Genomic DNA, 26378 nt, shown 5'->3' with positions numbered 1-26378 from the left:
TTGTACTTTTTTTTAGTTTTGAGAATCCCACCAGCATCTGTAAGTCTCATGCCAACTTTTTAAAAATCTAATTGATGCTTTTTCTTACGATTAATCACTTCTCCAAACAAGTTTAAGGGTTCTGCAAATTGTTTGCACATTCAGTGTGATTCTGTGGTTCTTTAAAGGTCAGGCCGTGTTGTGATCTATTGAGTGGTAAAACACACTCATAATCAGATGAGTCATTGTTCCTCCTGCTTCCAACAAGCTGATGAATAGCTGACATGTATGACAAGCAAAGGTCTAACCGGAGTGCTTTTTGCCGAAATGGAATTATAATCATATCCATATCCTGTGATAATGTGTGTTAGTCCTGATGGGAAGAAGATGGAACAATACTTTGTTTGATGGAAGAGGAAAACAAAAAGAAAACGGTCCTCAGTGGTAAACTGGGGATCCCAGAGAGAAGGATTATTCTAAAATTAATGGAAATCCTGGATTTCCTGTGTACTTCTGTTACTGTGGCAAACAGTGCCTTAAATAAAGCTCAGGTCTTTATCAGTTTCAACTTAAAGAACAGTTCAAATACATATTTTTCCTATTTCTGTAACTGTACTGCTATTTAATAATCTAGATTGTTTTGGTGGGAGTAGTCAGCTGTTAAGACGTCTGCGTTCTCTCCAATACAAAGATCTAAATGGCACCTGTCTTTTGGTGCTCAAAGCGCCAAAAGAATACATGAAAACTCAACAGCAATGTGTTTTTTTCAAGAAATTCTGATCCAATTACCTAATACCTAATCACAAAAGTGATACAAAGTGTGGTCAGATTATAAAAGGACAAAATTATTTGCGTTATCCATTGTTTTGTTTTTTTCTACATTTATACTGCTGATGGAAGTGTAGTTTTGTTCTTTTGTGTAAAATATCTGCTGCACTGATTGGAAAAAACATTGCCACTCTTTGTTGAATACATTTTCTGTGGTGTGAATACATGTGACCTGTGCCTGAGGTGTCTGGTCTGGATTATTTTAGTTAAGCATAAAGGCTGAAAACAACTGTGACTTGATGAAACTGTCCAGAACGTACGTGCTTTTACATTTCTATTGGTTTGTATTGGGCTTCTAAGGCTGTATTTGGTATGATGTGCCTTTCATTTCAGCATATATTAAAATATGCATTTACACCTGCATTTTATTTGGAGATAAGCTAGGTAAAGCATGCTAAGACCCATTGGTCAACATCAGGAAGAAGCATGCTTCAAGTATTTGATAAAGTTTGTTTCTGTCAGGACACAGCTTTAGCAGAGTCTGAGTGAAAGCCCCAGTGTGATGACTGTTCATTTTTCAGTGTCCTTAGTATCAAGCTTCACACCTCAAAGCTGATCTCTCTCGACCGTCCAAACAGGGGCTCCGTTGCCAGGTGTGTGTCTGAGTATGCACGTCGCAGGTGTGTGGAGCTACATGTGGTCTTGATGGCAACCTCATAGGGAGGCGGGGGCTCCTGCCACAGAGGAGGGCGAGGCGATGGGCTGAAACCAACAGGGTCCATGGGAGGGTAATCGAATTCTTCACCACGAGCACCCTGTCTGTGGCGCTCCATTGTCCTGCACTCGAGAAAACAGTGGCAGTGAGAAAAAACAATCACGTGAAAACACAAACAGCAGTATATTTCTCATAGCAGTTGTAAAGATCAGATGTAAGATAGCAGAGGGTGTCTTGTTCCTTGTGTTGTTGTGTTTGATGCCAAATACAGGGTGAAGGTTTCACAGAGATTTAATGGAAACATTGGCTGTGCAGAATCATGAAATGCTTTTGAATTACAGCCATAAACCTAAGTCATGTACTTTTTCAACTCCAATATATTGAATTGTAACCCCTTTATCATGATATGTATTGTAATGTCAGATTCTTTCCAATTCAGCCTTAGTAAGTAGGGCTATTAAGTTCTAACACAGCCATAGTCTGATGCATAACCTCCCCAGAAATGAGAGTGGTAAATAATAAATGTCAAGCACGCCTACACATTCATTTTCTAAAATATCAATATATTTATTTTATTACTTTCTTTTTACTTGTTACTAACTTTAGATTATTATGCATCTTGCCTTTGGTTTCAATGGGATACTGCCAATAAAGGACTGTGTCATCCAGGGCATGCAGAAATCAAGATGGCTTTTTTTCTTCTGGGTTTGAATGTTTAAATGTATATTTTACATAAAAAAGGAGGAAGAGAGTAATTTTAGGAGAGCATTTCTCTTGAAAAGGTGCACTTGTTTATGTGTGCAATCCTCTGTATTTTGTATACAATTATGAATAACTCCATCTCAAAAGGACCCTTTAAATTAACCTAATCTAGAGCTGCAACAGGGATAATGAATGATGAAACATAGCAAAGTGGACATTAATAGTGTTTAGGGCATTTATAAAACATATTAGTTTGGTGTTGAATTTCTGGTTTCAATATACATGAAGTCCTACAAATGCTGAACTGTACAAATGTCACATTTAAACTGATATTTTTCTTTTACCGACCTGGGCAGAAACACCGACTGGGATTCTGGGAAGCGGCTCCCTGGGGGTGAGAAGAGGGCATGGCTGCCGAAGTTGGGATAATCGTTGAATGGATAATGTGGACACTCTGGGTCGAACTCTCGGTGGTTATAGTTTGCGGCACTTTTGCTGTTCATAGCCCAAAGTAGTCCCAGGATGAGCATGACCACCCCCAGCACCACGCAGCACAGGGAGAAAGCCTGCAGGCGGCTCTGGGGCGAGGCCAGGAAGGCTGTGGAGCCCCCGGTCACAATGAGGAAGGCTCCTACGAAGATTGCTCCGTGGTGCAGGGAAGGCATCCTCCTCCAGGACAGTGGCTGTTATTGAGGTTACTGTTAGGGCTGTGACCGGATGGAAAGTGTCACTCACGCACAAACAGTCCCATGGAGTGCGCTCCTCGTGCGCTCTGACCACATATCCGAGTGATTTAATCCACAGTTACAGAAGTCCGAAAATGTAAAGGGCAAATTAAATGTTACTTATTTGTTCCCATAATTTCCATATCCCATTCTGTTGGAAAAACATGAAAGTGTTAGTCCTCACTCTGTAGATGTTATGCTCCAGCGAAGAAAAGTGTTTAAAATGATGGTTTGTGGGTAAATAAAGAAAAATAAGACGGCAAAGGCTGAGATGCGCATCAGGATAAAGTGGACCAGCTGTGTTTATCATCAAGGCAGATGGACCAGAGGACGTCAGAGCCCATTAAGAAATCTTTACTGGCGCCCCACCCTCCCTCTGTCTAATGTGTCTGAAGAGTATACTTTAGCCCTTCGTGTGTGTGTGTGTTTGTTTGTGTGTGTGTGTGTGTGTGTGTGTGTGTGTGTGTGTGTGTGTGTGTGTGTGTGTGTGTGTGTGTGTGTGTGTGTGTGTGTGTGTGTGTGTGTGTGTGTGTGTGTGACAGCAATTTTTTAAACATAATGGACATTGGATATGAAAGAGAGTGGAATGAGAATGAGTGAGTTTATTTTCAGACTGATGACAGATACAATTTTTCCCTTTTTCTGGACCAAATGTGTTAATTGACTCACAAATGATGATATTTATTGGGTTTGCTTTTAAATGCATTTGCAAATTGGCACTACACACAAAGCACAGCTGAAGCTAATGGGAATACCTGCAGTTATGCATGCAGGTATTATACTATATTGGACGATGATATGATTATGGTGGACCTAGATGAAAAGTCAGATGATCAACAAGGTAACCTGAGGGGAACATACATTTCATAAACAAGATTATGGTAATATCCATCCAATAGTTGTTAGGATATTTCAGTCTGGCCAAAAAAGTTCTTGGACCAAGGCCAAACCAAAAAAAATCTTTAAAACCCCTTTTCTTTTGTTTTTAGGGGGATTAGGGACGACCAATGAGCTCAGTGTTTTAAAACGTGGACTACAGCCTACCATTCGTTTGTTATTGATAGTAAAACCCCAAAAGACCTGATTATGATCATATGTGTGTGATACTAAGACTGGTATTTTGATGGAAAAATAATAATGATATAATTCTTTATGTAGCCTATATAGAAAAAAACAAAATAGAAATGGTAGGGAAACATCTATCAACATATGAATGTAATAAAATAAGTAAATAAAACAAAATTGTAACTATTATGATAAAATACTTTTTAAGAGGTAACTCAGTTCCCAACCATTGAAAGCACACTTTCAATGCGTTTTGGGGGAGAATTAAACCAGGATGCTTGCCAGTCATGCCTCCTTGGGGATGTTAGTGCCAGTTTCCGAGAGTGGGGGGCTCTCTCAGGGGTAAATAATGATGTAGTCAAATTATGTTTATGTTTAACTGTACATGTTAAGAGAAAGCTTTGTCTGTGTTAAAACGTCTATCTCTACTCGTCAGACTGGCTGATATGGGCATTGTGTTGTAACAGAGCCGTATGGGGCAGACATGGTGTGACAGCCTCGCTGCTTTATGATTGGTTACATTTCAGAAAGGCTACCGCTCTAAATATCCCCACTGTCACATGTTCAACCAATAAGAGTGGAACGTTGGCCCCCAGTCCCGCCTCTTTTGACATCTTAACCAATCAGTGTTGAGCAGGAGAGGGGCTGAACAGGAGAGAGGCTGACTGCCCACCTAGAAACGTGAAGGGATGATCATTAATCGATGCCGAGTTTTCGCCACATGCATGTCCCTGCGGTGAACGGTAGTTTAATTAAAAAGTGAGGCAGATACTTTTAGTTTAGAGACCGTGCACCTCTGGATCTGGTCACTCTAGAAACGATGGATCCGCTTTTGTATTTAGCCGTTCTGGTCGTTATTTTTCTGCTGTGGATCAAAGTCAAAGGTCTAGATTACGTGATCGTTCACCAGAGGTGGATATTTGTGTGTTTATTCCTGCTGCCGCTCTCCGTGATATTTGATGTGTATTATTATGTGCGGGTATGGCTCATTTTCAAGATGTGCTCTGCGCCCAAACTGCACGACCAGCGAGTGCGAGACATCCAGCGACAGGTGAGCCATCTCATCCTCTTGACATTGTCTGTACACAGGTGTGTGTCTTTGTGCATAGGTAGGTTTCTGTGGGTGTATGTGTGTGTGCACAAAGCAGTGGTGTTATTCAGATCCTTTGCTTGAGTAAAATATCATTACTGTGGTCTTAAAATATGCCATTACAGGTCAAGCCGTCAAGTAGTACAGAAGTACAGAAATATCATCACTAATATTTACTTAAAATATCAAAAGAAGTACTTTTTTATCATATCATATAAGCACATCGTCTATGTATACAGCTAGAAGCTATGAGTTCTAAATAAATGCAGAATAGGTCTAATATTTGCCTCCGAAATAGAGCAGAAGTATTTGAAGTGTAAAATGGTATGTACAAAACTTGAGTACATATTTAGTATTCCAGCACAGGTAACACAGATATGTGTTATCAATGGTTTTGAAAAAAGGGTTAGGGTTAACCCCATGGAAAAGCCACAGGAGTTCCTAGCAGTTTTCTTTATCACCTTTATTGGTCAAGCATTGCTCTCAATATTCTCACTAATGGAAAGAGAGTCCAGCTAGTAACAAGGGCAACAAATACAGTGGAATAACAGACAGGTCTATGATGTACACAGTTATGTATAATAGGTGTAAATTATGTAGTATATGCGAAAGCAAAGCAATGTTGTTAGCAGGGCATTGTGACACAAGAATCCATTGCTTTATCTCTGTTATCTTATCAGTCAATTATTACACAACAAATGTTTCATCTACTTACTTATTTACCTGCTTTATGCAACTGGAGGATGTATAACTTCTAATGCACACCCTATAAAACATTTAGTTTGGATATGCTATCGATACATACATTTGATTTATTTGTTAATTAATTTGTTTCACGTTTTATGACACATTTCAGGTTCGCGAGTGGAAGAAGGACGGCAGTAAGAAATACATGTGTACAGGTCGTCCCGGCTGGCTCACAGTATCTCTCAGAGTTGGGAAGTACAAGAAAACACACAAGAACATCATGATCAACATGATGGATATTCTGGAGGTGGACACCAACCGGCAGGTAGGAGGATTCAACAGACTCTGGTTATTCCCATTAGCCTCAAAGCACCACTGTGCCTAAGCATGGCAAGAAGCCACTAACAAACAGAGGGACGTCACTTTAACAGGGCAATAAAGAGAAGGACTCAAAACTCAATTTAAGCGGAAGCTCTGCCTCATAATTTTAAAGTTCACTACTTCTTTCTTCCAAAATACATTTGGTTAGCCTGCGTGGCGTGCTTTAAACCCTCCTCTGTGTTTGGCCACATTGAACTTCTGTAAATTATTGATACCGTGTTTCCAGATCTCAGCATTTAACAATGTGTTTTTATTAATAACCAATGGAAAGGATTAACATGTCATTTTTCCAAAACGATAGAATAAGTAATAAAAAAATGTGTCATACTTTTTTATATAATTTATCATTTTGCTCTTTTGGGGCGGACAGTATGAAATAAAATAAAAACCTATATTGTAATTATTCACATTTAAGCTATTAATCATTCAAATGAATATGGCTGGATGTTTCTTGTCAGCTTGATGGGGTTACCTTTACTCAAAGGGGTCTTTGTTTTTTAGGTGGTGAGAGTTGAACCGCTGGCCAACATGGGTCAGGTGACCGCGCTGCTCACCTCCCTTGGCTGGACACTGCCAGTGCTGCCTGAGCTCGATGACCTCACTGTGGGTATGTTATTTGTATAACTGTAAATTATTTTCTGGAGAACCATCAGAGTCACACCATCTGGGATCTCTGGTGTCTAGAATAGGAAGAGGCACTGATGATTTCCACAGCTCATTGTTCCGTGAGGCAGATGCTGCATCTCCTCCATCAATCACTGCATCCTGTTTAGAGCAGAAGCGACTTCTCTAATAGTGTCAGAGGATTGATGCTGTCGCTCAAAGATGAAACTGGGAGGAAATGGCTGCAGCTTTCGAAGCACCCCTGGATCAAGTTTCATAATGGATTTCCTGATGCTATAAACTGTGCATCAACAATCTAATGTTTTCCCATCAGGCCGCAGTACATTAATTTATCCTGATGTTCAACCAGGCACATAGTGTACAAACGCAATCCCAGCCAGCAAGCGCTACTCTCTGCTTTAGTGTTTGCCTGTTGTTGCTTCTCACCTGGCTGGATATTGAATTACAAAGAGCAAATATTTTATTCTCTCTCAGGTGGTTTGGTGATGGGTACAGGCATTGAGTCATCCTCTCACATTTACGGGCTGTTTCAGCACATCTGTGTCGCGTTTGAGCTGGTTCTAGCGGATGGCAGCCTTGTACGCTGCACTGAGGTGAGTATTGAGTGTGTTGGATGTACTTCTGACTCCAGGGCTACAGTAGAACATTCAAAATACTTATGTCCTGTGTCTTTTACTGACTTAATTTCCTTGACCCCAATTTGGTTTTGGGCTTGGTCCCTTTTCCTTATGCTCTAATGTAAAGGAAACATAAACTCCCATTCCTTGGAATAGAGATCATTCAATGAACTCTTATCATGGCTGCAACTAACATACTGTACTTTAACTCAATTCCAGTCAGTTAGGGAATCTTCGAAAGCAAAAAATATTCGACTCAGATCGCACAAATATCGCTCACGTTTAACTAGGGATCACCACGGTACCATCATCCCCATCGTCACAGACTTTCAATCAGTGATTAATTGTGGCAACTAAAATACCAAAATGTTATTTTCCATGTTCAATTCTGACTCAGATCAGTACTATACATATATTCTAACATAAGTACTAAATTATTGGTTAGGATGATGCTGTTTGGTGTTAAGCTTTCTACACATGAACTTGCTTGAAGCATATTTCTCATATTCAATCATTCCTTTACAGTAAACCCTGCAAAGAATGCTCGAATGGAACCTATCTGGAGCATGAAAACAGTTACAGACTGTTCCTTGCCCTCCCTCACCAAAAAGAAAACAAAAGGGCATAACTGCTCCCCACTTTTCTGACCCCAGCTTCCCACTAATAATTGTCACGGTCCCTAACCTAACAATGATGCTGTGAGGTCTAATGATTTTGCCCAAGACATCCTGACATTAGAAACCCAGAGAGCCGAGACCACAGTCGTAACCACAAACGTACCATATGTATGTGTACAGTTTGTTCTTGTTAAAATAGACATTTTTCTGTCACATAGGAGGAAAACTCGGACCTGTTCCATGCCGTCCCGTGGTCCTGTGGGACTCTGGGGTTCCTGGTTGCAGCTGAGATTAAAATAGTCCCTGCTAAACCCTGGGTGAAGCTGAGCTATGAGCCGGTCAAAGGACTGGAGAACATCTGTAAACGCTTCACTGAAGCATCGGAGAACAAGCAGAACACGTTTGTAGAGGGCCTCCAGTACTCTCGGGACAGCGCTGTTATCATGACGGGAACAATGACAGACCAAGCTGAGCCTGATAAGGTAAGGTGTTTGTGTGCACACATTTGAGTAATTTTCACAAGTTTGATTACATTTAACCTCCCTTTTTTCTCTCTCTTTCCTCAGATTAATAGAATCGGCCTGCACTTTAAGCCCTGGTTCTTCAAACACGTGGAGAGCTACCTAAAAAGGGACACCGCTGGAGTCGAATACATCCCTCTAAGACAGTACTATCATAGACACACACGCAGCATCTTCTGGGAGCTTCAGGTAGCAACATCACACACACACACACACACACACACACACACACACACACACACACACACACACACACACACACACACACACACACACACACACACACACACACACACACACACCGAGAGGCTGTTCCCATGAGCCTTAGGATTACACAGAGTGCTGCTGCTGCCCGGAAGTTGACATTTCCCTGTTCACGATTGAGAGTTTTCCCTTGGAATTTGCAGATTTTACAAACCGAGAATAGTGTGTTGTGGTGTTTGAAGCGTACATTCAATTGCCTGAAGTAAAAAGAGTTTAAAAAGGCCAACCAAATTACAATTGCGGCATTTTCTGACCTATTTAATGTTATACAGCAAAATGGGAAAACATGTCATGTTTATATTAACCACACATTCAGGCAACTAGCCAATATATACCAAGAATATACTGAAATGTCAACTCATCATCAGGTTCAAGGGCTCATTCCTGCAGCACTCACTCTTAGCTTTATTACACTCTAATGCTCTTTCTCTGTCACACACACACACACACACACACACACACACACACACACACACACACACACACACACACACACACACACAGTGAGAAGGGCTTGGTCTCCTTTGTTTACTGTAAGAGTAAATGGTGTGATAAATTATTCATAGTATTGGTTTGACAGATACGTGCAGCGGCTAACTCTGCCCTTTGGTGTTTTTGAAAGGGTTTGGTAGACAGTGCAGAAGAAAGATAAAAAAGAGAAGAATGATCACTTATTTTTATTCATTTTTCTTTCAACAATTACAGTGTCAGGGAATATCGTACATACATAGTTAAACACTCATCCTTAAATCAATGTTCTGATTGTCCAGTGGCAATGGTGGTGTCCTCTTCTCGTCCTCTATAATCAGTCCATTTTTCACATTTGTCCTCAAATTACGCCTCTTGTAGTCTCAGTTTATGTGTGATTTTCTCCATTACAAAAATCTCTTCCACAGTGCACATCCACTGCTCCTCAGTCGGTGGGTGTACTTTGTACCACATTCTCGTAATCGTTTTCTTACTGGCTGATAGCAGCACTTTAACAAGATACTCATCCTCTCTTTGTATTATGTCTTGTGTTAAATTCCCCAAGTAGAGTATTTTACAAGTTTTTGGTATCTCATACCCTATTATTTTTTGTAAATCCCTCCATAGTTTGTCCCAGTATCCTTTTAACTTTATGTGTGTATGGTCAGCATCCATGTGACCACATGCTCTCCAGCATGGTTGTTGAATAGACACCACTCCTTTCCTAATGTTTGGAGTTATACAAAATCTGACCATGTTCTTCCAGTTAAATTCCCTCCAGATCCTGGAGCTAGTGGACGTGCACTGCGTTTTACAAATATTAAACCACTCTTCCTCAGTAATTTGTTCTTTCAATTCCTTTTCCCATTTCTCTTTGATATAAAGAGAGGAAGACTTTCTGCATGACATCAAACTTCTATATAGGACTGAGATTACTCTGCATTTTTTACCTTCATAAGCTCTCCAAAATACCTCAACCACTTCATTATCAGTGTCAGTTTTTATCTCCTTCTCATAATAATCCTTTATTTGCAGGTAGCGATATTGTTCGTATTTATCTAATCCAAATCTACCCCTCAACTTCTCAAAACTCTGCAGCTTACCCCGTTCAACCATTGTACATATTGCTGTGATCCCTTTTCTCGCCCATTGTTTAAACCCTTTATCATTTATCCCGGGTACAAACCTATCATCAAACGCAAGCCAACTCAAAATCTTTATTTCTTTCTCCAGTTTATACTTTTCAACAACAGTATTCCATATTTCAAGTGTAGTTTTGGTTATTACGTCTAATTGGTTACCTAATTTTCCCAGTAGGCCTTTATTTGCTATCAAGTTTCGTACTTCGGCGTCCATCTGCCCTATTTCTATACTTTTCCATCTTGAAAAATACTCATTGTTGCACCAATATATCAAGGGTCTGATTTGTGCGGCATAGAAATACTCCTCGAGGCTTGGCAACGCCAAAGCTCCTTTGTCTTTAGGGAGCTGCAGAGTTTTGTACCTGGTCCTCGGTTTCTTTCCTCCCCATAGAAACCTCGATATCCACCTATCCCATTCCATAAACTGTTTTGGTGGGATCGTTACTGGCAGAGACTGAAACAAGTGTAAGAGCCTCGGTAGGACATGTATCTTAATTATCTCTATTCTTGAGCTGAAGTCCAAAATAATAGCTGACCATCTCTCCAAGTCTCTCCTAATTTCTTGATTTATTTTAGTGTAATTTGCATCATATAGCTTGTCTATTCCTTTCGTGATATTCACTCCCCAGTATTTTATTGATTTAGCATTCCAATTGAGTTTATATGTATCCTTTATCTCTTGGGACGGGGAGTAGTTTATTGACAAGATCTGTGTTTTTGTGACATTGATGTTGTAACCCGAATATTTTCCATAGTTCTCTAGTAACCTGATGAGGTTTGGGAAGCTTTCGTGGTTGCTTTAGAAATATCAATATATCATCCGCGAATAATCCTATTTTATGTTCCTCCCCTCCTATTTTCACCCCTTTAACTTTTTCCTCCTGCCTAATCATTTGGGCTAGTGGTTCGATAAATAACGCCAATAGACTTGGAGAGAGGCTGCACCCCTGTCTTGTCCCCCTTTCCAGACTGAAACGTTTTGTCAAGCTACCACTTACTTTGATCCTTGCCATAGGTTCCTGATATAACGACTTAATGCAATTCACAGATTCCTCATTGAATCCAAATTTTTCCAATACCTTATACAGAAATACCCAATTCACACTGTCGAAAGCCTTTTCGGCGTCTATGCTTACCAAAATTGCACTTTCCCCCTTGCTCTGTATATTTTCTAGAACATGTAAGCTCCTTCTTATATTATCTTGTGTTTGCCTCTCTTTAATAAAACCGGTCTGGTCTTCATCAATCAAATCCTGCATAAATGTCTCTATCTCTTAGCTATAATTGAGGTGTAAAGTTTATAATCCACATTTAAAGGCGATATGGGTCTGTAGTTGCAGCAGTATTCTTTGTCTTTACCTTCCTTTGGAATAATAGAGATAATGGCTTCTTTCCATGAGGGAGGGATCTTGCCTGACCTGAGACTATAATTAAATGAGTCCTGTAGTAGCGGGATTAACTCTTCCTTGAATGTTTTATAAAAAGAAGCTCCCAATCCATCAGCTCCCGGGGACTTCGCCTGATTTTGCCCGACTAATTGCCTTTTGAATCTCTTCGACTGTAATCTCCGAAGTCAATATTGCATTTTGCTTTGTGCCTATTGCTGGCAAATCAAGTTGTCTAGAATCTCCATCAAGTGTTCTTCACCTGCAGGAGTAGGTAGTGAATACAAATTGTTGTAATATTCCTCAAATACCCTTTCTATTTCTTCTGGTTCATATAGAATTTTATTGGTCGCAGGGTCCCTTATTTTATGCATATTAGTTATTGCTTGTTGTTTCCTTATGCATCTAGCCATGGCTTTAGTGGCTTTAGATCCTCCCTCGTAATAAGTCTGTGATAGATATCTTTAATGTGTGTGAGGTGGAAATATGAGTGTTTGGTGCTGTATGTGGGCACCCTCTGTTGGAAAATAACAGGAGTGCAACTGGATTTTACATGTCTCATCTGGGTAGAAATTCTATCATTATGCAGAAATTCAACATTAAATAATGGTAAAGTCACTGCAAATAAAACAGATTATATAACTTGTTTTGACTCTGTAACACTTGAAAAATGTATGAATGTATGCAATGAATGAAATTCAGTCATATTTGTTTTGAATCATAATGTTCACAGTTGGTTATGTAATTACATTCAAGCTTAGAGCTATTGTGTCTTAAAGTATTGTTGATAACTCGAACCTGAGGAAAGGAGTAAATAAGTGTCATACACAAATTCCCATAAGCCAACACAGGATCTTAAATGTCCTGTTGGTATTGAACAGTCCAAAACCCCAACATATTCAATTTTCTGTAATTTAAATCAGAGAAAGACAGCAGATATTCACTTTTGAGAAACGTTTGGGAAATAAATAGCTTCAATGATTTCTCTTAATTGCTCTACTGATTGATTAATTGTTCCGGCACTAGTTACAGCAATATGCTTCATAAAAGGGCATCCTTGGTATCATCTTTAACTATTGTTGTGTATCTTTCTGTGTTTAATTCAGGATATTATTCCATTTGGTAACAACCCGATATTTCGCTGGGTTTTCGGATGGATGGTTCCTCCTAAGATCTCTCTGTTGAAGCTCACCCAGGGTGAGACCATCAGACGGCTTTATGAACAGCACCACGTAGTGCAGGACATGCTGGTACCCATGAAGAATCTGCAGGATGCCATCATGCGCTTCCACCAGGATATCAACGTAAGACTCAGATGTGAATGAACCCGCAAGATACCCTCTGTTTATAGTAATTACTCCTGGTTGAACTCCTGCATGTCTTGTGTTATTCCAGGTTTACCCTCTGTGGCTGTGTCCCTTCCTGTTGCCTTCAGGCAGAGGGATGGTGCACCCCAAGGGTCAAGAGGACGAGTTGTATGTGGATATTGGGGCTTATGGAGAGCCAAGTGTCAAACACTTTGAAGCTAAAGCATCAACACGACAGCTGGAGAAGTTTGTTAGAGAAGTGCATGGGTAAGTCACAAATAATACAGGAAATGATGCATTTGTAACTGAAGTGATGCTTTCGTAATGGTTTTGATAATATTACACCCACGACTAGTGTCGATTCGATTAATGAAGCTAAGATATATAGAATGAATATATAAAAAAATGGACATTTAGATAGTAGGGTAGTGATGCACTTCAGCCTTTTCTGATCAAAATTAGTATGATTTTCACAAAAGATATAACAAAAAACACTTGGTTTTAATGATCGTGACAAAAGACAAATTCATCTGCCTCACCGGTCTTCAAAAATGAAAAAATATGATATGATATGATAGTTAATACATACATGTGCATGCTGTCTCCTGCAGGTTCCAGATGCTGTATGCAGATGTGTACATGGACCGAGAGGAGTTCTGGGAGATGTTTGATGGACGGCTGTATCACAAACTGAGAGAGGAACTGGGCTGTAAGGAGGCCTTCCCGGAGGTTTACGACAAAATCTGTAAATCGGCCCGACACTGACCCCCATCACTGTGTCACAGATACACTGAGGCACTGTCAATTCATATTTTGTGCAGCGCCACAACAACAAAAAATTGGATCCAAACAAAGATACAATTTGGGCAAACTACTGTAAGATAAAGATAGAGGGTTTTTTTTTACTAAAGAGGCCCTTCCATCAATGTGAAGCAAAAGCACAAGAATTGTAATGCTTGCAAATATCGAATGTATTCTCTTTTTCCTTTTTCTCTAACACATTATTTTGGCATTCATGTTTTCACAGTATAACTTGTACATGTACAAAGGTGACATTTTTTACCTTTTTTAAACATGTATGTTAGGCACTGTATAACAACCTTGTGTACATTACAGATCTTTTGCATTTTTGTCTGTACATCATGCATTCAACAGGCCAGCCTTACCTACAAGTGCCATACACTCAAAACATTACTTCCATATCATCTTTATACATCCACTAACACATATATTTTTGAATATATAAAGATATACAGGGAAAAAAGATGCCAAACAACTATATTTTCAATTATAGGTCCCCTATTTTTATATGCACAATCGTGTCATTGCACCAGGTCACTGTAAGGAATTAAAATTCTTATCTGCAATAAATATAGTTCACAAATATATTAAGTTCTTAGGGAGAAAATACCATGCTTCACTTCACTAGTATTGGGGACTCACAACTGTCAAGATTCAACCAGCACAACGCAAAGCTTATATTTCTGTTCCTTTTTGTATTTTCTTCTGTCCTCAACATCTTATTTAAAGGTGTTTGCATATAGCTAAATAAATTGATATGCCTTGACACTTATTTCACTTTGTTTGAATAACTGAATTGAATGACTTGTGCTGATAGTTGGTCCCTGTGTGATCTGAAAGTGACTGCATCAAATAAATATTCTAACTGGGACAAAAATATATTTATATCTACACTGGACAAGTAAGACACACCTATTTTTCTGCATTATGTGATTATATATATTTATTTTAACAGCTTCCATGCCATGTGACCATAGACTGTGACCCAGTGACTGCAAATCAATTACGTTTATAACTCACATTGCACACACTGGTTGATGAGTGGAGATGAGTTTGAATGTTTTCCTGGAAAATAAGAAAAATGAAATCATGTTTAAATCATAAATGGTATGCAGGTGCCTACAGGAATGACCTCACACACTTTAAATTCCTCAGGGAGGGGTTACAGGGAAATAGTGTGTAGATATTCTCTAACAGACCAATGGCCCCTCCCTCCCCACTGAATTTAGCTTAGCTTCCTTCAGCAGGTTAATCTACTGTCAGATCCGAAAACATCTTAAACAAGCTGTCCGGAAATATTGCAAACAGGTAGGCTGCACTTAAGAGTTAATGCAATAAAGTTATAGTGTGAAGTAACTGCTTAAAGAGTATAAAGAGGACTGTGGTCTGCAACTTGTGTTACAGTAACAGTTCGAAGCTAACTCGCTGACTTAACTTCTGCTTACACTAGCTGCTAAATCATTACCTTATTGCTCACTACGCCGTGGTTTTACAGCCTGCGTTAGCAAATATCAATAGTTGGTGTTACTTTTCGAGATTTGTCGTTTTTGCAAAGGTGACATTGAGAGTTGTGCTGCTGCTTCGTTTGTTAGTAACGCGGGTAGCAGCTGTCGTTTGATTCTAGCCTGCAAACGATTCGTTATGTTACTTTCATTAGCTGTGTTAGAAGTTAGATGCGTTGTGAACACGTTGTATATCCCTACTGGTTTGATATAAGTCCACACAATGCGTAAAGTCGAGACAATGAACCGCTTTATTTTGGGTACACTGTGTACTGCATGAACGCAACAATGACAGCAATACTACACTAAACTGTTAGCTGTTTTATTATGGAAGCTGTTGCTGAACCAGATGCAATAGTTGTGAAGCTCTTATCTAAAGGTGTGGATAAGTACACTAACTTTCAGTCTGCATATCAGCAGGTGACTGGGTTTAACAACTCACTTTCACCTTTACCCAGTTTGTTCAGTTTACAACATGTTTTTTTTCTTTTCGACTTTATAAAGAAGAGGAGCAATAAACCCCCAAAGAGGCTTGATAAGGGCACTCCTCAGGGTATATCTTCGTAATAGAAAAGGAGAAAAATATTATGAAGGATGGGAAAGAGAGAAGACAAATGAAAAGAATGCACTCAATAGATATATCCATCCATACATACAAACAATGTGCAATGTTCTTTGTAGGCAGTTTATACAGATAAGGATAACATTGCAAATATTAAAGACAACAGTTTTTGTTGAATTGTGCAGGTGCTAATTTCAACCGACTAATTCATATCACTGAAGGGAAGGGAAATCATGGTGTCCTTATTATCCTTATGGTTATGTTTGCAGAGATCACTGGCCTTGCTGGGTTTTTCTCTGAGATTACCGTGGAGTCCAGACTGGGGATCAGAGAGGCTGAGGCAGCATGTCCACTGACACAGAGCCCACGTTCACCGTCAAGCTGCTGCAGCTGGTGCTGCTCTCCTCCTACTGGGGGATGCAGATATGGGTTACCTTCATTTCAAGTTTGTACCACGCTCACCGACACACACTTGATAAAAAAACAGTTGGATGCAAGGGATGTCATGGTATATGGAAGACACAATATATACTTAAGTGTTCTTCCAGTTTGGCACGCTCATTTGAAACATACTGTGTATTCACTGCATCTCGGGATGTATTTACTTTCATTTAGATCTGCCCACTTAGAACACCTAGCATTTTTTAATGCGTAGACCCTTAGCTTGGTCACCAGTGACCCAAGGTCTACGTGAGTCTTAGTTTTTTATTATAAACCTAACCTTATGTTTGTGTCATATTGTTCATGTGGAAATAAGAGATCCCCAGCATTGCTAATGAGTTGTTCTGATTTCTGCTCAGGCTTTGTGATGGACAACCACTTGAATAGACATACTTTTGGGTTCATCCAGAGTCGTCTTGTACCGTTCTACCTCCACTTGGGTTCAGGTTGTGCCTTCATTAACCTCACTATCTATGCTGTGTATCATCCCAGCGACCTGCTTGACGAGAGAGAAGCTTTTCAGGTACGTTGTTTGTTCCAAAACATCTAATCACATAAAACCAATTTCAGAATATATTTTTTTAATCTCTGACTCTTCTGTCCCCACCAGATCTTCATTTTCTTTGTGTCGGTGACAGTTGCAGCGGTCAATGCTCAATGGTTTGGCCAAATGACATCAGAGATCATGGCAGATATGCACCTGATCGAGCAGGCGTGCGGATTGGGACAGGACATCGGCTTGTCATCCAACCGCGAAGCTTACGCCAAGCTGTGTGAGACCGATGTCAAATACAGACACCTGAGCAGTCGTCTGTGGCTGTACAGACTGCTGTCCTCCCTCTGTAACCTCTGCTGCATAGGCTGCAATTTCTACAGTCTCTGTTACATGGCTGAAAACCTCAGCAAACTTTAAACTGACATAAAGCAGCTGGACTGTTACACGAATAATAGTCACTCACATACTCCTTTTATTTTTTGTATTGAAGCAATAAGTTATATATTTAATACTTATATCTTTCTCTCTCTGCCTGTAAGTTATGTGATAAAAAGTAAGGTACGCTTTTTGTGCCTTGGGGATTCATATAATGGTGCAGCTGCCAAAAAAATCAAGATCGCTAAAGGTGCATTTCTCTCTTAAAGGTTGTAGATGGATAAATCAGTTGCGATGAGTAAGGCCTCACCTTTCACCTAGTTGGGTTGCTGACTGCTCAGATATTTCCCTTCACCAATATAAAAGTCGTACCCTTCAGGAACCTAGAACATGAGGGACGTTTTAAAAGACTTTGTAATGCAGTACCAGACACCTTTGGAGAAAAATAATAGCCAAATACCTTTTTTAATCTTATTTAGCAAAAGAAAGGCACATTTGTATCTGTCATGCTGCTCCGTCCGGCTCCTCCTGTTTGGGTGTGGGTGTTAGCGGTGTGGTGGCACAGGTTTGTCTGGCTCACCTGAAGAGCCGCCATAAAGTTAACTTTTGACCTATCTTTAGCTCTCCTGGCTGCTTGTTGCTAGAAAAAGAAGGGTTCAAACATTTGTGTTATGTGGTATACAATCATTACTGCTTTAGACCAACCCGAACACAGTTGCACCAGTGGTTATTTATTTGTTTATTGGAATTTGGATTTGTTGGTGTTCCAGTGTATTACCTTGTAAATTCTGCATTGGTGTAAATTCCATACGTCATTTGTTGCTGTGCAGTAGTTATATTAATAATAGTAGGAGTTCCCAGAAAAAACAGTGGAAATAGTTTATTGTTGACTTATTTTGCTTTCCTGTTCGCTAACGTTTTGCGTTACTTTCCATGTTTGATTCAGAAAGAAATCCTTCAGGGCTCCATAGAATTTACCTGAATGAAATCTGTGCACTCAGCCCTTCTTACTAATAATCCCAGTAAAAGCTCTATGTACATTGTTACGTTACAGTATGCCTCCACTGATCAGATCTTTATACATACTGGTGAAGCAATTTAAAGAATTGCAAAGCTGTCAGATCTGTATGTTTAATTCCTCGAGTGTGTTTTGCTTTGTTCTCCAATACCTCCACATAACGTAAGTCTGAATATGTTCGGACAACACCAGGCGAAATGATGAAGCCATGATACCAATTAAAGCCAAATATGTTTGTGGGGTACTGGCACAGGAGTTGTGTTCTGTGCTGTACACTTTTCAGGTGTCACCGCCTTTTTTTAGTCAAAGCTTGAATTTCCTTGTTGTCGTGTTTGTTTTGAGCACAGATCTGTGGTCTAATGATGTAAACAAAGCTCTCCATGTATGATGAATTCTATTTTTTGTACCTTCTGAGGCTCTTCTTTTGATTTGTCCTGTTCTTCTAGTGTGTTTCATGCGTAAACAATGCAATATTTACTGATTTTAAAACTTTATATGTCCTTTTCATGTGTTGCCTCACCCAGTTTCTTTTAATATAACATTTGAATGCAAATCAGTTGACAGTTTTGTGCAAAAACACAAAAGCTGAATTATTTTCTAAAGATAATTTTTCTTTGAATTTTTGACATGTTTGCCAGTTACTTAATGTTTTTGTGGTAATGGGTTATAATGTGGCTTGTGTAATGCTGAATGTAAGTCGAGTAAAGCAGTACGGTGCAGTGGAAACACTGTATAAGTAACTAAAAGACCATTGAGGACAGACGTCATGAACTGTAACTAGTGTTTGGTATTAGGTTTGTTTTATGAATATCTTGAAATGTGTTTTTGTGTATTAAAATATGTCCTATGTTGGGTGATTCACCCCGTTTGAATGTTTATTGTCTGAATAAATGATATACAATTTAAAACCCTTTATACAATATCATGCATGCATGGAGAGGGTCAGGGTAACAACCTTGAATTCATCTTCAGTTCGTTTGATCAATATTGGAAGTTGGGTTTATAAAAAACAGCCCAGAAACTGAATCATGTGTAGGATTACACGTTTGATGTCAGTGACTCCTAGTGGTAGAAAAAAGCAAGGCAAGGGAAAGTTTGGCATTTAAATTTTCTTCCATTCACTGTTTCTAGAAATGACAGTAGGGTCCAATTGTAAAACGTTTATTAGAGCTTGAATATAGCCGTTGTGTTCAACTTTAAATAGAGGGACTCTATTTAATCCTGTGGGTCCTTCTGTATGTAATGTCATGTTTTGCCCACTTTAACAGAAGGGTAAACTGTTGCCCTCCTGTTGTTCATCATCAGCCGCAAACACAGACGCTCAGTTACTGAACGTTTTTGAATTAATATAATATAATATTTTAGAATTACGAAATATTTCTAGAATCAGTCATTTGAACATGACTTAAGTTTGACATTACAGGGCATCACCAGGCACCAAAGCAAATCCTTCCTCCTTCCTTGTTGCGTAAACGTACCTGGCAATGAACTTGATTCTGATTGGACAACGTAAATTCAGCAACAGATCTTTGGAATCAAAAAAGTAACAAGAAATTGAAAAGAAATGACAAGTCAACAGAGTTTTTTAATGTAAAAATACATCCTTGTGTTTCAGCTACACATCCATGGTTACCGTGTTTGAGATGATAACAGCATCACCAAGTCAGAAGCCACTCCACTTACAAAATGAATATTAGTCTAAAAAAAAGTAATAAATATAAAATGGTGTAGATAAAAAATGTAGGGAAAAAAAGACAGACGCTCGTACCTGACTATTAAAAGGTTTAGAAAAACACTTATCTCTTGTAATACTTATAAACCTGAAATGTACATTTCGGAAGAATACAATAATCTCAATCCCAACAATGAATGTAACAGGAGGTGAGGCGAATCAGGTTCACCCCCTTTGCAGGTGCTACCTCAGATAAAAGTGCGATAACATTGTGTCAAGAAAAAACAGAACAAATGGATCCCCTTGTACAAATAACAAACCATTAACAATTGTTTGTCAATTCTGCATAGAGAGAGAACCAGTTACAGCCATGGAGAGTTCACACACACATTCTGTAATACTGAGGAAGAAAAGTGTAAACCATAATTATAAAATATCTCCCAAAAGGAGACAGCAACATTTATATAAAGCCACAATCCTTAATTGGAACCAACAGCCCACTGCTAATCCACTTTGGTTGTTTGAAGGATGAGGTTAGATGACTGTCAGTACCTCTGTAACAAGCTTATAACAGTGTATGCACAAAAGGAAATGTACTAAATACTGAAACAACAGATAATGACAGTGTCAGTGCATCTCACTGTGCTTAGAAGGCATCTAAAGTTACATTCCTTATAAACAAAAGTAAAACAGAGAAGGCAATACAAAATAAGGATTGTGTCTTTAAAATAACCATTACTAAAAAAAAGTCCCATGATTCCATCAGTACACACCCATGCTTTAAATGACTGATAGTTCCAGCTATTATTTCCTGCATCCAGAAACACGGCGCCATCCCAACGTTTAACGCTCAGCTTGTGAAGTGTGAGGAAATGTGAGTTTAAATATAATAAATATGTTTCCCTTATTCTCAATGCTCACATGTACAGTATCAAAATACACACATTTAAAAAGAAAACGCTGTTTAAAAACCAACTGACAGGAGAGTCCCGGTGAAGTGGAGGCTCCATTTCCATACAGACACAGAAAGAAGTTAACCCGACACCGTTCCCATCATCCCAGACTTTGCTGCTAAAATACTCCATAAATAAAAGTCTTACTAAAAATAGAGCCTTTTCTTTCGTTCATCAGCAGAAAATACTATAGAATCCAGTGTCTTTGTCATACGACCACCTTGCCCTTGATGTCCAGCTTGGTGTTTTCACTTGCTTTGTTCGACTGCTCCTCTGTAAGAGTGATGTAAGAGTACACCAGGCTGCCCGCAATACTGCAACAACACACACAGCAACCATGAGTATGAATACTAACACTATACACTTGTACAAGAAAACCAAATGGACAATAATGATGGAGGCTGGATATTAACATATGGTGAGAGAGGCCACTGAACTTTTATCCGAGTGTAAGGCCACATGAGACTTTAACTGTGATCTGTTTCAATCAGCATGAACGTGTTGCAGCACATCATCATTCACATAACGCATCATACTTCCAAACAAGATCCATCATGCACCAATACATGACTGCAGGTGATAGACACTTTAGTAAAAGTGATATCTGTGTGAGCATTGTCCTTTCCTGTTGCTTGACAGAGAAGAATATTATTTAGGAGTTCACCTTTTGAGGAGGCCAAGTCTGACTCAATACTGACTGTCTGACTCACCCTAACTAGCTCACAAAATGTTCCTAATGACAAATTTAATGGCAATCCATCCAATAGTAGACATATTGGAGGATGTAACAGAGTAGTTTGTCGAGCCTGGGTGTATTTGAAAGAATCTATCCTTAATAAAAGTAGACATTTCAGCATTCATTGGATCATTTTATACCTGATATTCAAACCTATGAAGTTTGTCCAAGAGAAAATGTAGTCTCCGCTGAACACCATCCCGATGTATGTCACGAGGACATTCTGTAAAATAAGGAACACATTATTAAGGTTTATTCGTTTTTGTAAAGTTTAAGTGCGTCTGAATATAACATGACGCAAATCTGCAGCTCACCTTAATGCACCCCACGATCGTAGTTGTTAATGCAGAGTTGTATTGTGTACAAAGCACAGTGGAGTACATCAGAACAAACCTGAAAAACATCGATGTTTTCATGTTAATTCATGACACAACTCTTGTCCAAGCATGAAGTCAGATTTCACAATGTGTTAACGCAACGTAATAAACAAAGAGTCATTGTGAGCTTCAGAAGAAAGTGGAGCTATGTCCTAGGATCCAGCTTTAACCAATATAATATTGATACCACAGATATCTAGAACAATCCAGATGATCCTATTCTGGCATCAAAAACACAATCCTTGCGCAAGCATGCACGTCACAGAGAACCTTTGTCAAGTGTTCTTACCCCATGATGCAAGAGAGGATGAACTGGGCGAGGAAGAACATATCTGACCAACCGTCATACTCCACTGCCTGGAAAGAGAAGCACAGCATAAGAAACAGCAGAACTCAACAAGTCAAAACACACATAACAAACATGTAGGCAACTATGTATACAAACATTATCTGAGACGAAAATATTCAGTTTACTTAGTACAAAAAGTAACTCCTTATGAGTCTATCTGGTATTTAGTGGAAGTAAGTAAAAAAAGATTGACTAGGCGCTGTGCAGTGGTTGATCCCGATCAAGGAAGTTGATGGCAAGATACAACTGTCACTTATTACGTTCTTAAAAGATACAACACTGAGTTTCCAATGGCCTTAAAAGGTAGTACTCTGCATCTCATGAGGTTTTCCAGTCTAAGGAGGCTGTAGGCGCTGCTGTAATAACTCTAGGTGCATAATGGCAGCTTTGTGCCTTTCTGGCTGCTGGGCCCCAGCTGGGCAAACCAGAAGGTCTCTGCCAACACTGACCGACAAACAGGCAGCACATACTTACAGCACACACCCAGGCTTACACATATGTGCACTCAGTACAGCTCAGCATTAAACCTTGCAATTACTCATCAGTAACAACTATATAAAATACGGACGATCACAGTGCTGTTTAAACTCTTACATTTCACAAATCTTCTGGGATTTTGGATTTCAAATAAAGATAATTAGAAATGGAGCCGATAGAAAGGAAATATAGCAGCAACCAGAGTCAAACTGCGTACCTTCTGCATATCTCCAGTCACATGAGCCAAGATTATAGTAGGAATGATCATAAATAATGCATTATAATACAGCAATCCATACTTCCCCAGCTCCTGTGAGAAAGAGCATGGAAACAGATGGGAAGTGAGGAACAGGAACATGAAAAACATGCAGAGCCAGAACAGAGAGTGTTATTCACAATTATTTCAGTGCATTCCTCACTAACTACTAACTAGTATACATGTCTCATGCATGGCCAGCACACTGCAACCCTCTGATTTTGTTTCACGTAACTCCATCTTTCAGTACCTCACAATATCACTCCCTCACACACACCTCTCTGTCTAGTACTGTGTTAGCAGATGGTGCTCTATAGACATCACAGACTAAATCTGGATCCAGTTTAGCGTCTGCTGTAATGTGAGAACTGAGCAGTCTGCTCATGTGACATAAGAAGCATACTAAAACAAGCTACTGAACATTTGTGACCCAACAGTCAAACTGTAATTAGCCTGACTGTTAAAAGTACAGCAAGAACACGTGCAAACCAAATGGAAAAACAGGAAAACTTCCTCTACAAAATCATATAAACAGTGACAATCTAATCAATTTAGTGGGGAATGAAAATAACTGGCTCAGGGTACACTAAGTACCTTCAAGCCAGACGCTGAAGGACAGTTTGGGTTCTCTACATTCACCAAAATCAGCCCAATGCCAAAAACAGCCTCAGCCCAACAATGGTTACTATTCATCAGATGAAGCATACCTTTGCATCTAATTTTTGTTTCACATAGGCTCCGTTAGCTGCAGTCAGCACGTCGTTCATGAGTATGAAGACGTAGCCTTGCATGTCAAAGGACAAGTCGGCACTATGAAAAGAGGTGAGAGACAAAACAAAGAAAGTTTTGAGGAGATAAATGAGCAATGTCGGTAGAAATGTAGCTTTGGGCATGCTGTATTTCAGCAGGGTTCCTTTTATTACAGACAAACATGTGTGTAATGACCCTAAAGACAATATTACTTGAGTGAGGACATATGTCAGGGCAGGACAACTCTTTGTAGTGAAGGTAATTTCGGTTTTCTTTAACAGCCAGCACACCTGGATGTAGGAGGACTTACCTTGCGGCTATAAACGCCCCGAGGATCATTGTAAATACTGTCAGCTGGACTGGCCTGGAGAATTTCTTCCTGCCAAAGGTTAAAGACAGTAAAGCAATGAAACTCTATCTGGTTGCTATGAGTTGTAAATAAAAGCCACAACTATAGATCAAAGACATGACTAGTCTTTGAAAAGTAGTAGTGTAGAAGAGTGGGTTTTCTGTCACATATACACTTACTTGAGCAGCAATCCCTCTGCCATCATTGTGAACAATATGGAGAACCTTCTGAGGACAGTAAACATCGGCAGGCTGGTGGAAGAGGACATACATTGATTTAGCTTGGTTGCATACTTTAACGTTTTCAACAGAAACCTGTAATGGCAATATCAATACCAAAATAGACTGGGGTAACATTGTAAAAGGGACAATTCGGATTTTCTGAAGTGGGGGTTTATAAGGTACTCCAAAATCAGTGTTTTACCTATAGCAGCAAGCCCCCAGTTTGGAGAAAAAGGTAGGGGTACCAGCACAGAAGTTAAGCAATATCCTGCTTTTGACAGTTATCAAACCTAAAACACGACATACAATACCAGAATGCTTTATTTAGTCTACTTCAACCACTTTACCTTGCCATCAGACAAGTCTTTTCAACAGGTAACTTAAGCCATCGTCTATGCTCTCTTCAAAGCCACCGGACTGCACTGACAAAAACAGTCATTTTACCTCGCATAACACGGTAGTTTGCCTATTGCTGCCTGTGATGTATTAACAGTGAAATTACTGTTTGGGTCTAAAGGAGACTGGTGGCAAGGTAATGCAGTGAGAATATTCTAACTATAGTTTACACTTGAACTTTTATTGGTCTTTGTAGGTGGCTCTTTCTTTTGGTGGCAAAAATACACTGCTTTTGTGCTGGTACAAAAGTCTCATTCTTTTCCAAAGAGGGGGTAATACGCTGACTATAGGAAAGCACATTATACAACCCTACTGTTAGTGAGCCCAAAGGATCCTCTCTTTGAGGCATTTGATCTTCTCCCTTCAGGCAGAAGATAGAGGGTTCCCAGGTCAAAGTGCAATAGATTTAAAAGTGTCCCTAGTGCAATTAACATGTTTCATTTTGACAGGAGGTAATTGTTACCCTGCACCTATTTTACTCCCATCACTTTTTACTCATTCGTCTTATCCAATTTTATCTTTTAACCTTGCTTTTATTCACAACTTTTTAAAGACTAACATGGTTGTACTGCTGTGTGTACTGTCATTGTTGATCTGAGTTTTCCCAATTGCGTCAATGATGAAGTGATCTGAATGAGCTCATGACAGCAAATGCAACTCCCTTAAACCATCATTCACACTTAATTAGTTTAGAGATGCAGACTTACTTCAGCCTTTTGGTACCAAACAGACCAGTGATTTGATTTCCCACATAAAGGAAAGGTAGAGGAAACGTCTGCAAAACGAGGTAAACATAAATGACAAACTGTCCTGAACATGGTGAATTTAATAATCGATGAATGGATGGGTAATCTCACCTTGCGAGGTATAGTCTCATCACAGTCAGGGAAGGTGATTACCCTCGCAGCCTTGCCCACCCACAGTACAACCACTGTGGCCAACATCTGCACACACATTCGACAGAACATTACTTTGCTTTCAGGGAGTGATGTGTATTTGTGAAATCGTGACAAAAGAGGGGAACAAACATTCAACTTACTTGTCCTATTCCGACACATATTGAAGAAGGGAACCTGGAACAGTAGAGTTGAGAACAGCTTACAGGCTGAGCATACTGAAGCTAACACACTTAACACTCTCATGTTTAAATATATTATAGAGTAAGCTTCCTAAAATGCTCATTTAAATGTATATCCTAGGCAGGTTTGTATACTAACTCGCTTGCCCAAAGTTGCTGTCAGTGAACAAGCTCCATCGCTGTACAGCCGACACAACTTCAGTTGCTAGGCTAGCTAACAAGGTAGCTTAGCATCTTAACGGTGTTACCGTTAGAGTCGCTACGTATGACCGTTACCTGTAGTTGGTGAGGACACTTTTGTTCACCACGACGATGAAAAACGAGCTCACACCGTAAAATCCAGCGGCAAACAGCTTCACAAACAGCGTCAGAGGTTTGTCCGCCATCCCCGACGACTTCTCATTCCACTCTGAGCGTCGTATCCTCCTCTGCCATCACTTCAACTCTCTCTCTCTCTCTCCCTCCCGCTCTCTCTCTCTCTCTCCTCTCTCTCTCGCTCTCTCTCTCTCTCA

General features: G+C 39.6%; 4 protein-coding genes across 5 annotated transcripts; 2 read left to right on the top strand and 2 right to left on the bottom strand.

Moving 5' to 3' along the window:
* Window positions 1–1346: 1346 nt before the first annotated feature.
* On the bottom strand, window positions 1347–2829 carry si:dkeyp-51f12.2 (uncharacterized protein LOC100151460 homolog). The gene is made up of 3 exons (XM_063890904.1): window positions 2655–2829; window positions 2509–2618; window positions 1347–1574 (listed from the first exon to the last, which is right to left on the bottom strand). The coding sequence occupies exons 1-3, from the start codon at window positions 2827–2829 to the stop codon at window positions 1347–1349; spliced, it is 513 nt and encodes a 170-aa protein (XP_063746974.1).
* A 1794-nt stretch (window positions 2830–4623) lies between these two features.
* dhcr24 (24-dehydrocholesterol reductase) lies at window positions 4624–14624 on the top strand. Its single transcript, XM_063890437.1, has 9 exons — window positions 4624–5005; window positions 5901–6056; window positions 6614–6719; window positions 7211–7329; window positions 8189–8452; window positions 8537–8680; window positions 12857–13054; window positions 13146–13324; window positions 13669–14624. The coding sequence occupies exons 1-9, from the start codon at window positions 4775–4777 to the stop codon at window positions 13820–13822; spliced, it is 1551 nt and encodes a 516-aa protein (XP_063746507.1). The 5' UTR covers window positions 4624–4774; the 3' UTR covers window positions 13823–14624.
* A 403-nt stretch (window positions 14625–15027) lies between these two features.
* si:ch211-121a2.4 (transmembrane protein 205) lies at window positions 15028–19117 on the top strand. Its single transcript, XM_063892070.1, has 4 exons — window positions 15028–15166; window positions 16192–16367; window positions 16723–16886; window positions 16974–19117. The coding sequence occupies exons 2-4, from the start codon at window positions 16268–16270 to the stop codon at window positions 17274–17276; spliced, it is 567 nt and encodes a 188-aa protein (XP_063748140.1). The 5' UTR covers window positions 15028–15166; window positions 16192–16267; the 3' UTR covers window positions 17277–19117.
* Window positions 19118–19817: 700 nt separating this feature from the next.
* On the bottom strand, window positions 19818–26350 carry LOC134869764 (nucleotide sugar transporter SLC35D2-like). Of its 2 annotated transcripts, XM_063891649.1 has the most exons (12): window positions 26143–26350; window positions 25828–25861; window positions 25646–25732; window positions 25496–25563; window positions 24351–24422; window positions 24133–24201; window positions 23780–23882; window positions 23034–23126; window positions 22280–22347; window positions 21928–22006; window positions 21754–21836; window positions 19818–21191 (listed from the first exon to the last, which is right to left on the bottom strand). In XM_063891649.1, exons 1-12 carry the CDS (start codon window positions 26250–26252, stop codon window positions 21086–21088), a joined length of 972 nt encoding a protein of 323 aa, XP_063747719.1. In that variant the 5' UTR covers window positions 26253–26350; the 3' UTR covers window positions 19818–21085. The 2 variants fall into 2 exon arrangements, with proteins under 2 accessions (XP_063747719.1, XP_063747720.1); XM_063891650.1 differs by lacking the exon at window positions 23034–23126.
* Between the last annotated feature and the right edge of the window lie 28 nt (window positions 26351–26378).

Source organism: Eleginops maclovinus, chromosome 9, assembly GCF_036324505.1.
Source record: "Eleginops maclovinus isolate JMC-PN-2008 ecotype Puerto Natales chromosome 9, JC_Emac_rtc_rv5, whole genome shotgun sequence".
Classification (NCBI taxonomy): Eukaryota; Metazoa; Chordata; class Actinopteri; order Perciformes; family Eleginopidae; genus Eleginops; species Eleginops maclovinus.
This window is presented reverse-complemented; position numbering and strand designations above follow the sequence as displayed.

What these genes read in the sequence shown, in the direction of transcription:
- si:dkeyp-51f12.2 (XM_063890904.1), bottom strand. Translation starts at nt 2,829, where the DNA reads ATGCCTTCCCTGCACCACGGAGCAATCTTCGTAGGAGCCTTCCTCATT. An exon ending in TTGGGCTATGAACAGCAAAA is followed by an intron (nt 2,619 to 2,654) that starts GTGCCGCAAACT and finishes AGTTCGACCCAG; the next exon opens with AGTGTCCACATTATCCATTC. An exon ending in CGGTGTTTCTGCCCAGGTCG is followed by an intron (nt 1,575 to 2,508) that starts GTAAAAGAAAAA and finishes AGGACAATGGAG; the next exon opens with CGCCACAGACAGGGTGCTCG.
- dhcr24 (XM_063890437.1), top strand. Translation starts at nt 4,775, where the DNA reads ATGGATCCGCTTTTGTATTTAGCCGTTCTGGTCGTTATTTTTCTGCTG. An exon ending in AGGTGGACACCAACCGGCAG is followed by an intron (nt 6,057 to 6,613) that starts GTAGGAGGATTC and finishes TTTGTTTTTTAG; the next exon opens with GTGGTGAGAGTTGAACCGCT. An exon ending in TTTGTTAGAGAAGTGCATGG is followed by an intron (nt 13,325 to 13,668) that starts GTAAGTCACAAA and finishes TGTCTCCTGCAG; the next exon opens with GTTCCAGATGCTGTATGCAG.
- si:ch211-121a2.4 (XM_063892070.1), top strand. Translation starts at nt 16,268, where the DNA reads ATGTCCACTGACACAGAGCCCACGTTCACCGTCAAGCTGCTGCAGCTG. An exon ending in ATGGGTTACCTTCATTTCAA is followed by an intron (nt 16,368 to 16,722) that starts GTTTGTACCACG and finishes ATTTCTGCTCAG; the next exon opens with GCTTTGTGATGGACAACCAC. An exon ending in ACGAGAGAGAAGCTTTTCAG is followed by an intron (nt 16,887 to 16,973) that starts GTACGTTGTTTG and finishes TGTCCCCACCAG; the next exon opens with ATCTTCATTTTCTTTGTGTC.
- LOC134869764 (XM_063891649.1), bottom strand. Translation starts at nt 26,252, where the DNA reads ATGGCGGACAAACCTCTGACGCTGTTTGTGAAGCTGTTTGCCGCTGGA. An exon ending in GCAGAGGGATTGCTGCTCAA is followed by an intron (nt 24,202 to 24,350) that starts GTAAGTGTATAT and finishes AACCTTTGGCAG; the next exon opens with GAAGAAATTCTCCAGGCCAG. An exon ending in AACAAAAATTAGATGCAAAG is followed by an intron (nt 23,127 to 23,779) that starts GTATGCTTCATC and finishes TCTTTCTCACAG; the next exon opens with GAGCTGGGGAAGTATGGATT.